We start from the raw sequence: 15219 nt of genomic DNA, 5'->3' as shown, positions 1-15219 counted from the left end.
AAATGGGAACAACTGTTTTTTATAAGGAGTTGCTGAGGGATACTGAGATGTCTCCATTCTGGCCTACTGTAGGCAGTCCCTTATTTCAGATGACAGGTCCCCTGGAGGGGTGGGTCCCAGATGCCATCCTCCTCTACAAGTAGCTGCTGCAGCTTCTGAGATGTCTCCATCCCAGCCTACTGCTGGCAGCCTCTGTCATTGTACGCTGTCCCCAGCAATAAACGAGTTCTCCTAAATATTTAGAGGTTATGTCAAGTGTGCAGACTGCAGAGAATGTGTAAGTTCCTCATTCACTCTATGAGGCTAAAATATCATTGATAGGAACTACTAAGTGAGGACAGTAGAGAAAAGAAAAATGTATGTCATAATCACAGAGGCAAAAAACTGTAGAAGAATTGAGAGGTCAAATAAAGGTACACTTAAGTCTTTCTTCAAAAGCTAGGTAGGAATGGTTGCTCATATGTGTAACCGTGGCCCTCAGGAGGGTGAGGTGTGTAACCGTGGCCCTCAGGAGGGTGAGGTGTGTAACCGTGGCCCTCAGGTGGGTGAGGTGTATGACTGTGGCCCTCAGGAGGGCGAGGTGTGTAACCATGGCCCTCAGGAGGGCGAGGTGTGTAACCATGGCCCTCAGGTGGGTGAGGTGTGTGACCGTGGCCCTCAGGAAGGTGAGGTGTGTGACAGTGGCCCTCAGGTGGGTGAGGTATGTGACCGTGGCCCTCAGGTGGGTGAGGTGTGTAACCATGGCCCTCAGGTGGGTGAGGTGTGTAACCATGGCCCTCAGGTGGGTGAGGTGTGTAACCGTGGCCCTCAGGAGGGCGAGGTCTGTGCACTGGAGGCAAGCCTGGACTGTACAGCAAGGAGCCCCTCCCAAAGCAAGGCAGAACCATGACAGGAAATAATAAGAAACAGAAGAAAAGAGTCTTTATTAATACGTTGGATTTTTCTTAGACTACAAAACAAAACTTCCTTGATGCTAGGAAGTTCTTGAATATTCTCATACTGTTAAGGAATAGGCATTTGAATGAGACAAAGCACATCTGGCAGGGTGGAAGGCAGATGTGTGGATTCTAGCAGATTATACCAGTCTCAGCAGCCTTAGTGCAGCAGGATGAGAACAAAATTGAAAAGTTTTTTTTAGAATTGATAAGAAAAGAAAATATTCATTAACTATAACATGTATGTGCTGCCTTAGCATGGCACGGGTAAGTCGGTTAATCACACAGAAGGACTCGGGACTGGGCTGCTGAGGTGGCTTGCTGGGGAAGAACATTTGCTGTGCAACCCGACAACCTGAGTCCCAGAGCTCACATACAGTTAGCAGAAGAATGAACTAACAAATCCATCCTGATCTCCACACACACTCAGCATGCATGTGCTGTCTGGATCTCTTAGTTGAAAAATTGAAGAAAAAACCACAAGCAGGATTTATTTCTACATCGTGCCTGGTATGAAAAATGAGCAAACTAAAAGTTTTAGAGTACACACAGTGCCACATCGTTAAGTAAAGGCAGGGGAGGTCTTAAAGAAAATATAAACACACAGCAAATGACCAAGCAATCTGGTGCATTGGAAGACACCACTAAAATACTTTTAAAAATCCAGAGGTAGGGGGAGCATTCTGGCATCAGCAAATAACAAAGTGTTAGTTTCTAGAATGTATTGAGAACACTTATAAATCAAAGAGTAGAGGTTCTGAGGTAGGAGAAGACATAGACCAATAGCAAAGCAAAGGAAAGACTGGTGTGTAAAGTAGTCATAGTCCTGACTACACCATCCAGGGAGATTCAAACTAAACCCCAGTGGCCCATCCTCCCCACCTTGCATTGTAGCCCAAATTGGGACAGCTTACATCAGAGTTTAGAGAAGACGTGGCTCTTAGAAGCTCTATGTGCTGATGGTGAAAGTCATGTTGGACAGTGACTTCCTGACTTTGGAGCCTGCGTATCAGCGAATCCTGTGCTGGATGTGTTTTCCTGCTCATGTGCACAGATGTGGGATAGGTCAGCAGCAATAGCTGTGATAACCCTGGACATCAGAGTGCTCATCATCCAGGGAATGTGTGAGAAGTGTGTTGTTTGGGACCATGGAAAACAGTTGACCTAGAATTATACGTGTCAGCATGGACGGCTCTCACAAATGTAATTTTAAGCGGATCAGACAAGTTTCAGTGTGATTGATATTGTTCCATAGTACTGTATGCTCTATAAAAGCTGGCATGAAGCAGTAACCCAGAGTCAGGAAACTGTATAAGTAGGGAGGACAAAGCTGTTGCGTCCCATCAAGAGATGTAAGCCTCACTGGGATGTTTTTCTTTTTAAAAATTAAAAATTATTTGTTTGTGGGTATGTGTGGATGTGTAAATGCCCACAAAGACCGGAAGTGGGGGTTGGATCTCCTGGAACTGGAATTGTCTCAGCTGGGAGCTCCTGATGTGGGTAGTGGGAGTTGAGCTCTAGTTGCCTTCAAGAGCAGCGAGGGCTTTAACAACCAAGCCCTCTCTCCAGCCCCTGGTGTTTAGTGTCTTAGTCTGCTTGATAGGTATATGAGTATTGTGAATTGTTTTCCATTTAAAGTGTTTCGTAATTAGTAGTTAGAAAAATGACTTACCAGTTTCAGGGAATCTGACAGATGGTTGTAAACCACCATGTTTTTGCTAGGAATCGAATTTGGGTCCTCTGCAAGAGCAGCAAGTGTTGTGTGCTGATGACTGCTGAGCCACCTCTCCAGCCTGAAATTTTTATAATCTTAAATGCAGTCATCAAAATCTAAACGTGAACAAATTATAACTTTAATGGGATTAATAATTTACTTTGAGGGGATTAACAATTTAGAAAAAGTTTTTTTGAGATCCCATATTTGATGGTAGCTTTAACCATTAGATATAAAAACTTAGATGAAACATATATTTTTTTTTTACAAGTAAACAGTAATTACTTAACTTGGTTTAAGAAAAAAAGAGTTAGGCCCTGCCTCTCTGCTTCTTTTCCTGAGCCTGTTAGCGCTAAGCTGGGTTTTATATAGCCTCAAAGAACAGCTGAAGCAAGACATTTCAGGGGAAAAAAAGTTTTCATGACATCAAAGTATTTTGACACCATGGTCACAGGAACAGTGCAGATCAAACAGCATACAGACCAGAAAGTAAGCCGAGGTGTGTGCGCGCGCGCGCGCGTGTGTGTGTGTGTGTGTTCTGGGGTCACCTGTCTCAGCTGCTGATTTGGGTCCAACAGCAGACACTTGCAGTGCCGCCATCCTCTGTCTCCTGGACCTTTGGAATTCCTGTAATCTTAAACTTCTGTGCATGGCCCATTGATGTGTGTGCCCTGATGTGTATGTGTCTGTGCACTGTGTACTCTGGGGCATGGTACTGATGTGCTCTATATTAATTTTTTCTCTGTCAGATCCTGACAGGAGAGGACTGGAATGCAGTGATGTATCATGGGATTGAGTCACAAGGTGGAGTCAGCAAAGGCATGTTTTCTTCCTTTTACTTCATCGTCCTGACACTGTTTGGAAACTGTATCCTTCTTGGGGCTAAGTGCAAGTGGTTCATATGCAGCATTCTTCCCATGGAAGCCACCTCATGGCTTCCTCCAGGACTGAAGTATGCAAGCAGTTCTTCTCAGGGCGTGGGTGATGCGCATCCCCAGGGTTCCAGAGCACTGAGTGTGGAGGTGCTGTACGGGAAAGGGTTATCTAGAGGCCGGGCGAGGTAATAACTATGAGTCCTTGCAAGAAGGTATGGATATGGAGTGGGTAGGGAAGAAGGCTTTCTCCATCATTAGCCTTAGTTAATAGGTTTGGGTTGGGGTCTGAGAATGTGTATTATAACAGTTTCACAAGCAAGGCCTGGTAAGCTGGTCTAGCAACCAACCCCATTTAGAGAAAGTGCTAGAATGTTGTAGAGCCCAAACACATTGTAAGCTGGAGGCAAACATCTGTGAATTGTTGCACAGCTAAGTTCTTTGAAGGTGTTTCTTATAGTCCAGAATTGATGTTCCACCCCTCCATCTGCAGTGCACGTGAGCACAGAGGAAGCTGAGGATGGATAGCCCTGGTTTCAGGGAGGAGCGCAACAGCACTGCTGGCCTCATACTTGCCACAGCAGTCGGGTTAGTCAGGGATCTCTGCAGTAACAGAACTCACAGAATGAATGTGTGTTGTATAGGATTTATTAGAATGACTTACAGGCTGCCGTCCAGCTAATCCAACAAGGCTATGAGCAGGAAGTTCAAAAATTCAATAGTTGTTCAGTCCACAAGGCTAGACTTCAGGAGAATTTGGCATCTTGGGAGTAGGCTCTAATGTACCTGCAAGTGAAGGAATGGGCTTGCTAACAAGACAAGAACAAGCAGTCAGAATGCAAAAGCTTCCTTCTTCTATGCCCTTACGTAGGCTTCCCGGAAAAAGATATCCCTATCTCAACTGATCTGGATTAAAGGCGTGTCTTCCTAGCTCAGAGGTCCAGATTAGGAATGGCTCGTCCTCCTTCTCTGACAGGTGTGCCCTCTATATTTCGTTTTTTATTAATTCCAGATATTGACAACCAAGAACAGCCATCAGAGCAATCAAGCACTGACACTTAGCCGTCATATTCCTACCCTCCTGTTTAATTAGGGTGGTTTCTGATGCACTTATATTTTCCTCTGGCTGGATACCTACAGATTGCTGCCTTTAGCTCTGCTTTGGGCATGAAAAAGCCTCTAGGTGTGTGGGTAGGGTTATCCATAGGGTATGTAGTATTTACAGGTATCCTGCTTGGTCTCAGCAAGGCTGTGATGTTAGCCCATTCTGTAACAATGCCCTGAATCACCGGCCCCAGCCAGAAGGCCTGGTTATAGTAGAAGTTGGTTATGGCTGCCCAGTTGTTGCTTGCCTGGTACCAGCCAGGGCAATAGGGAGAATGGCACTGCCTGGCAAGAGTGAGTTCCCAGACCTAGGGTGAAAGAGGCCCAAGTTCTGTGAGCACTGTGCCCTGTGGTCAGCCTCCCCCCAGGGGACATCAAGTAGGATCTGCAACATTTTGGGTTGTCAGGATTAAGGAATCAGGATTGATGCCAAGGATTTCACTGGGCAGTGTGCCAGCAGTACCAAGTTTGTCTCCAAGTTGAGATGACTTACATGTGGAAGCTACATGGGAGAGGAACAGTGGCAGTGCCTGTGGTAACCAAGAGTGGAAGGAGGCCTACGGATGGCAGAATAAGCAGGTCCTGGAGAGATGGGGGAAGAAGCTTGTGCTACACAGCGACCTGCTTTAGCTATCCATCCATCTTAGTCACTGTTCTGTTGCTGTGAAGAGACAGAGCATCCGATTGGCACTGGTTTACCATTTCAGAGATTTAGTGAACTGCCATCACGGCAGGAAGCATGGCAGCACTCAGGCAGACGTGGTGCTGGAGAAGGAGCTGAGAGTTCTACATCTGGGATGAAGGCAGCAGGAAGGGAGGGCCTCTGGACCTGGCTTAGGCCTCTGAAACCTCAAAGCCTGCCCCTCAGGACACATTTTCTCTAACAAGGCCACACCTTCTAATCCTTTCAAATAGTGCCACTCCCAAGTGACCAAGCATTCAAATCTGTGAGCCTGTGGGGGCCATTCTCGTTCAAACCACCGTACGCACTGTGTGACTGACTTCCTTGTTCCTAAAGGCCACTGGCAGGACTTCATAGGGTCCAGGGTCTGTTCAGGGTGGGGTGCAGGGTTGGGTGCTCACCTTCCCACCTCCAGTGTGACTGAAGGGGACCTGTTGGGACAGAGTGCCCAGGAACTCACAGTGAAACAGAGTAAACAGAAGGGGGCTTGTGGGGCAGGGAGGTTTGTGAGCTGGCTTAGGAGCCGAGGCCTGGGAGTGCTGCTCATGGTTGGATTAGTGTGCTGATTGGGTCTTTTCACAGCCCGGTAGCTGTGGGGCATCCCTGGAGCCTGCGAAGGCAGGGTGTGCTTGTTTCAAGGCTTCACATGCAGACTAGAACAGAGAAGATGATAAAGGAAGCAGACTGGGTATCCGCTGAAGGAGGCGAAGACGGAGTGATTGAGCCTGGCCTCAAATCTGCGGTTCTACAGCGTCATCCTCAGAGATCCTGAGAGAAAAAAGAACTCTTCCCTGTCTCTCTGTCTCTGTTTCTCTGTCTCTGTCCTGTCTCTCTGTCTCTCTGTCTCTGTCTCTGTCTCTGTCTCTGTCTCTCTCTCTCTCTCTCTCTCTCTGTGTCTATTAAGAAGGCTGAGCCATGTGAAACTGTAGAGGGGACATTCAGCTGGTGAGAACCAAGGTCATGGGGGCGGGGCCTTGTGCACCTGGGTGCACCAGGGCCCAGGGTGGGTTGATGCTTTCAGGGGGTAGAGGCTGGACACTTCATAGATGGAAGTTTCTGTCTTCCATGGGCTACCATGGTGGGATGATATGAGACAGTTTGTGGGGCAGAGGGCTCCCTTCCTTAGCTGTAGCCAACCAGACACCCTGCTGAACGTTTTCCTGGCCATTGCTGTGGACAACCTTGCCAATGCCCAGGAGTTGACCAAGGTACGTAAAGCACTACCTGCAGCCAAGAATGTGCTAGAAAGTTTGGGGCTCAGTACATGTTACTCTGGATGAAGTTATAGAATCACAAGGGGTGGGGTCCTGGGTCAGTCTATCTGACTTTTCTCTAGGGGAATCTTCTCAAAGTCATGAACAAAGAGATATTAATCTGGGTTCTGGGTATAGAAGACTGCCAGAGAAGCAAGGAGGGGCATGGTCATAAAGGTAGGTACGTGTGTGGACAGGCTCCCAGAGAGGAGGTGGCTTTGGAAGGAAGAATGGATGGCAGGCTAGAGTGTGGGAGCACAGGAGGAACAGGCTGGACAGGATTACCCGTGTCATGGAGTGCAGACCCCCATTGCATGTGTGTGATGAGCGTGAGGAGTGTTCCCAGACAAGATGTACAAGTGAGCCCTAGAAATGCCGGGTTCTGAATGCCTGAAAGGGCAGTGAGAGGCTGCCTGTAGTGCCACCCTCAGATGCCAGCTTGGCAGTGGCGATTCTGTCTGTGCACATCTGCGTCACAGCAGGACAGCTCCTTGTCTAGGCAGTATCCAGCAGGGAGCATTCAATATTCATTTCTTATATCCAAGCCCGGTGGGGGACATGATTATACATGTGTCTCTCTGGTGTCCCTGTAGAAGGCAGAACCTGCTCTCCAGCATCCCTCAGTTCTGGGTCCAGCTACCTGCTAGGTAGTTTGGCTGCCTGCTGTCAGCCTTGGGCTCTCATTTTGATTCAAGTTCTGACTCCCGCATGGAGGCTGCTAGCAAGTGCATTACAGATGTCTTATGTGTGCGCATGTGCCATGTACCATGTCTCTGTGAGAGGTGCTCTGTGCGTATCTCCCAAATCTGACCTTAGCAGGCCAGAGTTTTCCTCCTGTGGGACTGAGGAAGAGTAGATGAGGGGTTTGCAGAGGGCTTAGTCTGTGCAGTGTAGTGGCCATGAGCCTCCTTTGGCTTCTGCCTAGTGTCTTCTCTTCCTGCGTGGAGCTGTGCCTGAATCCCTGGGCTCCTCTTTTGCTCTCTGGCTCCCGAGGACTCAGGAGTGCCACTAGCTGGCTTATTATTGCCATCAGTCTAGCCAGTGCTGAGTACTGCCATCTGGCTATGGCCAGATTCTGGCTGGATTCCTGGGCTGCATGGGCTGGAGGAGCCCATATATCCAGAGCTATCCTTGGTGGTAGTGTTTCTGGGACCATATGAATTGGCATACTAGCAATATTAGTTCCTGTGCAGAAGTGCACTTGAGTCTGATGCCTCTCCACGTTCCCTTGTGGGAGAATTGAAACTGAGGAGGCAGGCTCTTCAGACGCCGGCCTGTGCACGGAACTCTCTATGATGAATCCTAATCAAGAATCCTCCTGCCTTGGGGACTGGGACCAATGAAAGCCTATCTGCCTGGCCACATGACACTGCCCAGAAGGGAGGACTTAATCCATCTTCTGTTAATTAGCTTTTCATTGCTGTGACCAAACAAACAAACAAAAAATTAAACTAGAGAAAAATGATAAGTAGGTAGATAATTTTATTTTGCTTCATGATTTCAGAGATTCCAGCCCATTGTTAGTTGACTCTATTGTACCTAGGCCTGTGGCAAAGTCATACGTCATGGCAGAAAGATGTTGCTTTCTACAGATCAGAGCTGTTCTCTTAATGGTGGCTAGGAAGCAGAGATGGGCAGGAAGGGACCAGAGCATGATACCATGATATAGTGACATAGTGACCTCCCCTAGTGATCTGTGCCTTCCAAATGGGCCCCATTTCCTAAACAGAGACCAAGCATTTGATAGGTGAGCCTATTGGGCACATTTAATAGTGAAATGGTAATACTTTAACATGTTCGCAGATTATTTTTTTGTGAAGTTGAAATAAATTCAAACTGAATTATTTATAGACTATTCAGGCCATTTAACAAATACTTTGCACTGATTAGGATGGTCCTTTCCCAAGGGGCTGTAACCAGGTCTAGTCTTTATACCACTGAAGAGCCAGACCTGGGAGTGCTGTGTGAGAAACTAGCCATCTCTTTCCTAGGCCTGAGGCCTGGGGATCTCCTCTGCATTGACATTTTCTGGGCAGCGACTAGCAACTCAGGTTTTTTTTTCTTTCTTTCATTTTTATGCTCCTCAAGATTCAGGCATGTTTTGAGGAATGTTAGCTTTCAGGAGAATTAACCTCAGGAAGCCTAGGCTTGAGGGTTTTAAGAAATCAGGGTCTGTCAACAGAGGAATGGATCCAGAAAATGTGGTGCATTTACACAATGGAACACTACTCAGCTATTAAAAACAATGACTTCATGAAATTCTTAGGCAAATGGATAGAACTAGAAAATATCATCCTGAGTGAGGTAACCCAATCACAGCAAGTGGTAGATACTTGCTGATAAGTGGATATTAACACAGAAGCTCAGAATATCCAAGATATAATTCACAGACCACATGAAGCTCAAGAAGAAGGAAGACCAAAGTGTGGATACTTTGGTCCTTCTTAGAAGGGGAATCAGAATACCCATGGCTTACAGCCAACCAATGGACTGAGCATAGGGTCCATAATGGAGGAGCTAGAGAAAGGACCCAAGGAGCTGAAGAAGTTTACAGACCCATAGGAGGAACAACAATATGTACCAGCCAGTACCCCCAGAGCTCCCAGGGTCTAAACCACCAACCAAAGAGTACACATGGAGGGAGCCATGGCTCCAGCTACGTATGCAGCAGAGGATGGCCTTGTCAGACAACGAGGGGAGAGGCCATTGGTCCTGTGAAGGCTCGATGCCCCAGTGTAGGGGAATGCAGGTAGGAAAGTTGGGGGAGAGGTTGTTAAGCAGGGGAAGGGGGATGGGATGGGTTTTTGGAAGGATAATGAGGAAAGGGGATAGCATTTGAAATGTAAGTAAAGCAAATAGCTAATAAAAAAAAAGGATACTAACACCAACAACAAAAAGAAATCATGGGGGTTCACTTGTTCAGATGGACAGCATAGAGGTCTTCCTGCTTGGGTCTTAGACTCAGCAGCAGTACTGATTCAGAGTCCTGGAACAAAGCTTACTGACTTTGTTTAGTGACATGAGGTCAAGGCCAGAGGCCGTGTCAGCTGTCCATTTCTCTTCCTGGACAGGTAACTGCATAGATGCAGGTCTTATCACAGTGGCAAAATGTTGTGTATGGCTTTATGGGATCTGATTGGTTCTGGCAGAGACTCAAAGGTGGCATATGGTCTTGATGGGGTCAGAGAGGAGCTTGGCACCTTGACCTTATTCCAAGCTTTGTGGGATAGGTCAGTTTTGTTCAGGTGGCCCAACAGCTCCCAGAAGGACAGGAGGATGGCAAAGGGACAGATTTGCTGTGGTGAGCCTGAGGGGCAAAAAAGATATTGTGGTAGTGGCTTTCTACTGGTCCAGGGATGATCAGGATGGGGTGTGGCTACCAGGACAGACACAGGGCCATCAGCTCGTGAACATGCTGGAGAGGGCACAAGCTAGACAACACTGATGCAGGAATCCCAGTACTGACACTTCTAGCCACAGACTGAGGAAGGGAAGCCTTGAAGGATACTCTGTCCACCCAGTACCTGGATGTCCGTTCCAGGGTCTGCTCCAGGGTCTGGAGCACAGAAGAGGCATTAGGAAGGAGAACTGATAACCTCAGAGTGGCCAGTCAGTTTTTGACTTGAGAAGACTGTCATTTTTGTTGTTGTTGTTGTTGTTCACAAAGGATGAAGAGGAGATGGAAGAAGCAGCCAATCAGAAGCTTGCTCTTCAGAAGGCCAAAGAAGTAGCTGAAGTCAGCCCCATGTCTGCTGCTAACATGTCCATTGCTGCGTAAGGCTCCTGGGAATGGAATATGGGTGGTTTGGGCAGCAGCAGAGCCCATGTCCTCAGAACCGCTGCCCTGGCCAGGGCTGCTGAAGAGACAGCTAGTCCCTTGAATCGTGTGGGAAGGAGCCTGAGTAAAGGGCTCACTGGGCATACTTTATGGCTTCCCAGCCTGAACGTGGGCAGAGTGTGATGTGTGGCCTCCGTGTTGGGTGCCGTTAGCTGAGTTTCTGAGTCACTGGATGGTGTCTGGGTGGCCCTAGTGGGCCTATCTTTGCAAAGTCCTGGCAGATGTCAGGAGAGTGAGGAGTCAGCATATAGATTTTACACATAGTTTTCCAGAAATGTACTTTGTAAGACAGACAAAAGGTTCCAGTGGCAGTCCTGCCACTTCCAAAAATGTCTCTGCAGGTGCTTGGCAAGGAGCATCTGTGATGAGAAAGGGCAAGTGTACTCTGTGGGAAGATCCAGTCTCCCTGTCATTCACCAAGGTCTTGAGTACGGTGAAGTTTATAGAGGGTTAGGGACTTTGGGGAAAGTTAGCGTTTAGGAGTCAGGAAAGCTGAGCATATGGCCTGGCCATAGGTGAATCTTGGGAGAAGTATAACCTGCTGGCATTGAAGGTGCACACTCTCTCTGCCACACTCTTCTCATAGGCTGGGCATGAGCTTTTGACTCAGCACCTTGTAGTGACTTATGCCTACACTGCTGAATTATGTGTTGGAATTGGTTGGTCATAGATGTTGATGTAGTGATCAAGTGTGCATGTGTGTACCTGTGTGTGTGTGTGTGTACACGTGTGTGTGTGTGTGTGTGTGTGTGTGTATCAAAAATGGTTCTGTTCCTTTGCAGAGGTCAGCAGATAGTATTTTCAGAGGACCTGTCTCTAAACCAGGCAGAGAGCAGTAGGCCTGGGAATTGTCAGCCAGAATGGCTGCAGCCCATGGGGACCGGTGCTGGGAGCCGGGTGGGCTTAGGGTACAGCATCTGTTGTTTCGGTGGCTTGTGGAGCTCAGCCTGCAAGCCTGTCCTCTTGTTTCATTGTCTGGCCTGTTCAGTTGTTGATTAGCTGGGCAGTTTCGTTCAGTAATTTGATCCTGAGTTGATAAGTGGTGGCCTGTGGAGAGAGGGTGGCAGGTGAGCATTCGGCTTGATCGGCTCCCGGCTTCATGTAGACGTGTGGTGTGAAGCGATGCTCTTTTTAACACTTGCCTTCTCTGCAGTTTTAGCCGTGAGCAGCTCCTACTGCCTCCAGGGCTTCCATTCCCAAAGCAACTCCTTTCTGACTGATGCCCAGGGAAAAGAGTGTAGGGTCCTTCCGTCGCCCAGAAGAAACTGCCCGGCCTTCTTTCCCTCACTGCCCTGCTTGGGGACACTGTTGCAGGAGTGCTGTGTCCCCAAGAATGGGAGAGCACAATAGTATTAGTCACTCTGGTTTGAGTAGGGATTCTGGTGAGTTGGCCACACGGGGCGAGCCCTTTCCCATGAGCATGGTGCCGAGAGAGAGAGGAGCTACTTCTGCTGATTCTTGCTGCTCATGTTAAGATCTCTGTGGGCTCAGGAGCTGTGTGAGTTCTCTCTTGTGGTTTGCTGCCAGACTGGAGAGAATGAGGCTGCCAAAACCTCGTGTCTTGACAGTTTCCCTCACAGCTGTGTCTTATATCAGCACAGGGAGAGCTCTCTTGGGGTGTTGTGTGGCTGCTGAAGGACCCTCAGCATGCATGGTGATTGAGGCCTTCTGCATTCTGGGTAGCATGACAGGTGATTCCAGAATTGCTGGGATGGGTGCAGTCCTGCCTGTGCGTCTCCATGGAAGCCCCTCATAGTCCTGAGGAGTAGGACACTAACTACTCACTCACTAACTACGTGGGGGATCTTCTCGCTTCTCCGTCCTGTGGTATCTCATTCTTACCTAGTTTCCTAGCACACACACACACAAACTCTCAAGCCTCCCATAGTCTCCCGTCTACAACCTCACATGTCCTTAATACATTCACAACTTCACACACTCACAATCTCACACTTGCAGCCACTCTCTCCGCAGCACTGTGATATGCTGACATACCTGCTCACACTGGGGCTGTGTGAAGATGAATGCTTCTCAGTCGACAGTGTGCAAATACCTTGGTCTTTAGAAAGGGTCACTGGGAACCTACCCTGCCATCCCTGTGAAGCCAGTGTGGAAGGAAAGGACTAAAAGAGACTGTTGCTCTCTCTTTTATTTTTGGAAAAACTTCTATATATCACTTGAAAATGGCTGCAATAACCACATGGAAGGTGGCTTGGTAACACAGCCTGATTCTTTCCTGGAGGGTCATTGTGACTTGGGAGCCATGGGACTTAGGTCTGGGAACTGAGGGTCTGGGGGCAGAGATCAAGCCTTACCAGGAAGGCAGGCGGGGTAGGTGGCAGGACCTGGGTAGCCCTGCAGAGGAAGGTACTCTTTCTCCTGTATTTGCCATGTGTTCATCCAAGGCCAGCAGCTTCGGGTCAATCTGCCCGGGACTTTGGGTGTAGGAGACTGTTGGAACTGCTATAAAAGTGGCTATGAACTCTTCCCAGACCACTCCTCAGGACAGTGTGGGCCGGAGCTGTGGTGATGGATGATCTCTGAGAGAACTGTGTCTTGTCTTTCAGCCATGTAAGGTTTGTTGGCTCCCTTTAGCCTTACTTTTCTGCACATATGGAATTGTTTTCAGCTTCTCCTTTGCGCTGGTCTTGGCCAGTGCCTGTCTGGCAGATGCATCTCTAGCCTTCTGCCAGATGTGCACTGTGGCCCACACCTGCACTGATGTGCTCACGCATGTCTCGGAACATTCTCTCTGGTTTTCTCACTCCTGTTTATGTTTTGTTTCTTGCATGTGCAGTTTTGTAAAGCAAACTCGAGGTACTGTATCTCGCAGCTCATCTGTCTCCAGCGTAAACTCACCGTGAGTGGTTCTGCTATGATTCTCCATCTGTGACTCCATGATAACTATGTGCACACACCTTCCCTCCTCTCCTGACTGCTTTTCCCCGAAGTCATTTGCTTCATGGGCAGCTACAGCCCAGCCTTCTGTGGGAATGGTGGGCGTGTTCCCTGTTGTCCCCGAGCCCTATGCGCAGGCTCAGATCTTCCTGAGCTTGGTCCTCCTCTCCCTTCTGGTCTCTGTCCTTTTGTTGGCTGTTTGTCTGTGTGCAGTCACTCTAGTGTCTTGTGTATATCTATTTCTTGGATAGGGTAGAGCTCTGGATTAAGGTCTTCTGAAGTTCTCATGAAGCCCTATGCACAGGGATAGCAGAGAAGGCTCTTGGGACCATTTCTCAGCTCCTCCTAATCACTCCTTAAATTGGGGAGAACATGTCAGTTATTCTGAGGCAGCCTTTGTTTTAGCACGAACAAAGCTTCTGTAGAACTTGTCGTAGGCCAGGGGAATGCTAAAAACTCCAGGATGGGAGATCTGGAAGCAGAAATGGGACTGGGCACTCCAGGGAGGGAAAGTAAGGTGGGTAACAGAGCAAGCTAGCCTCCTCGGGGGTGACGCTAGCCTGGCTACTCGGCCTGAGTAGCTCTTCCTGGGGAGTGTGCTCCTGGGTCTTCCTTCAAGGACAGGGCCAGCACCTTGAGAGATGGTCCCCATACAAGCTCCTAGGAGAGGGGCTGCTGCTGTCTTCTGCCAGTGGATGCTCACGCTGGAGCAGGGACGTTTGCAGTTGGGCCCTTCATGTCTTTGACAACAGCACAGGGCAACCTCAGTCTTCTTGCAGTGTGAGAGGCTGCTGATGCTGGACTCTGATGTCTGGCAGGGTGACAAAACCTGTTGGTCCTCAGTGGTCCATATGACAGAAGTGAGGCGTCTGTGGTACATACTGGGGATACCTCATCCTTCCTGTAGCAGCAAGTGACAGGCCAACTCTGCCCAGAGACCTCACAGTCTACAATTCCTTTCTGAGCGTTGAGTTGTCCACAGAGCCTCAGCTGAGATCCTCTTGCCTTCTGGGTCTGACTGTATAACATCTATAATCCAAGAACAGGACATCATGAGAGTTGCTCTTCCCCATTGGCTCTTTATAGAGCCCCGTTAAATGTAGATTTCTGCCTGAGTAGGATTGCCAGCCATACAGCAATATTGTCAGTGAGCCTTTCAAGAGAGGATCTTGAATTGCTTGTAAAGATGGTAAAGAGGAATAGAGCTAGCTGTCTGTGCTAGCTACAATGGACGGAGGTGGGTGAAACAAGCTTTAGAGACCTGGAAGGAGCCCACAGGTCTCTATGAGTTTGTGGGTCACTGAAAGCAATCTGGTGATAGTAGGTCCCAGAGCACTGGACTGGGGACTGTAGCAGCCTGAAGAGGTGAATGGGTGACCCTGGCCCAGGTATTCTGTTTTCTGTTTTGAGGCCTAGCAATGCCCTTCATTCTCATGAACAGCCTGGCTCCTTTCTGTACTTGAGATAGTACTGGGGAGAGAGTCATACCTGGGGCAAGGCTAGGGCTGAGTGAGCCTGCTCCTGTCTATACCACAGAGCTGAAACTTCAGGCCTGTGCATGAGCCCGTTAGCTTTACTGCCTATCTTGTCCAGCTGTGATGCTGGCCCTGGCCAAAAGACTCATTTGAGCCAACCACTTCTCTGCTGGCCAGAGAACTCAGTCCAGGCCCATCTTGGTGTATTGGACTGATTGAGAGGCCCAGGGCACTGAGTGGACATCAGCTGTCCTGGATCCTGAAGAAGGGTGCTTGCCTTCAGGCCCCCTTCCATTTCTTACCTTTCGGTGTTGTACAAAGACGAGCTCTACCAGGGGCAAGGAGGCCCTGTGGGCATTACGGGGCCTTCTTGGAGTAAAGATAGCGTGGTTTTGATGTCTCTGTGAGGACAAATAGCAGCTGAGGTCCTGAACGAGCAGATGCTTCC

The 15219-nt window shown here is 48.6% G+C and overlaps 1 protein-coding gene across 1 annotated transcript in view; it reads left to right on the top strand.

The window, feature by feature from the left end:
* Cacna1b (calcium voltage-gated channel subunit alpha1 B) overlaps positions 1-15219 on the top strand; it is a 166376-nt gene that overhangs the window by 75280 nt on the left and 75877 nt on the right. The window contains exons 16-18 of the mRNA XM_052181770.1: positions 3399-3516; positions 6448-6515; positions 10228-10334. Of these exons, the coding sequence (XP_052037730.1) occupies positions 3399-3516; positions 6448-6515; positions 10228-10334 (293 nt within the window). The remainder of the gene's footprint in view (positions 1-3398; positions 3517-6447; positions 6516-10227; positions 10335-15219) is intronic.

This window comes from Apodemus sylvaticus, chromosome 5 (genome assembly GCF_947179515.1).
Source record: "Apodemus sylvaticus chromosome 5, mApoSyl1.1, whole genome shotgun sequence".
In the NCBI taxonomy this organism is placed as follows: domain Eukaryota; kingdom Metazoa; phylum Chordata; class Mammalia; order Rodentia; family Muridae; genus Apodemus; species Apodemus sylvaticus.
This window is presented reverse-complemented; position numbering and strand designations above follow the sequence as displayed.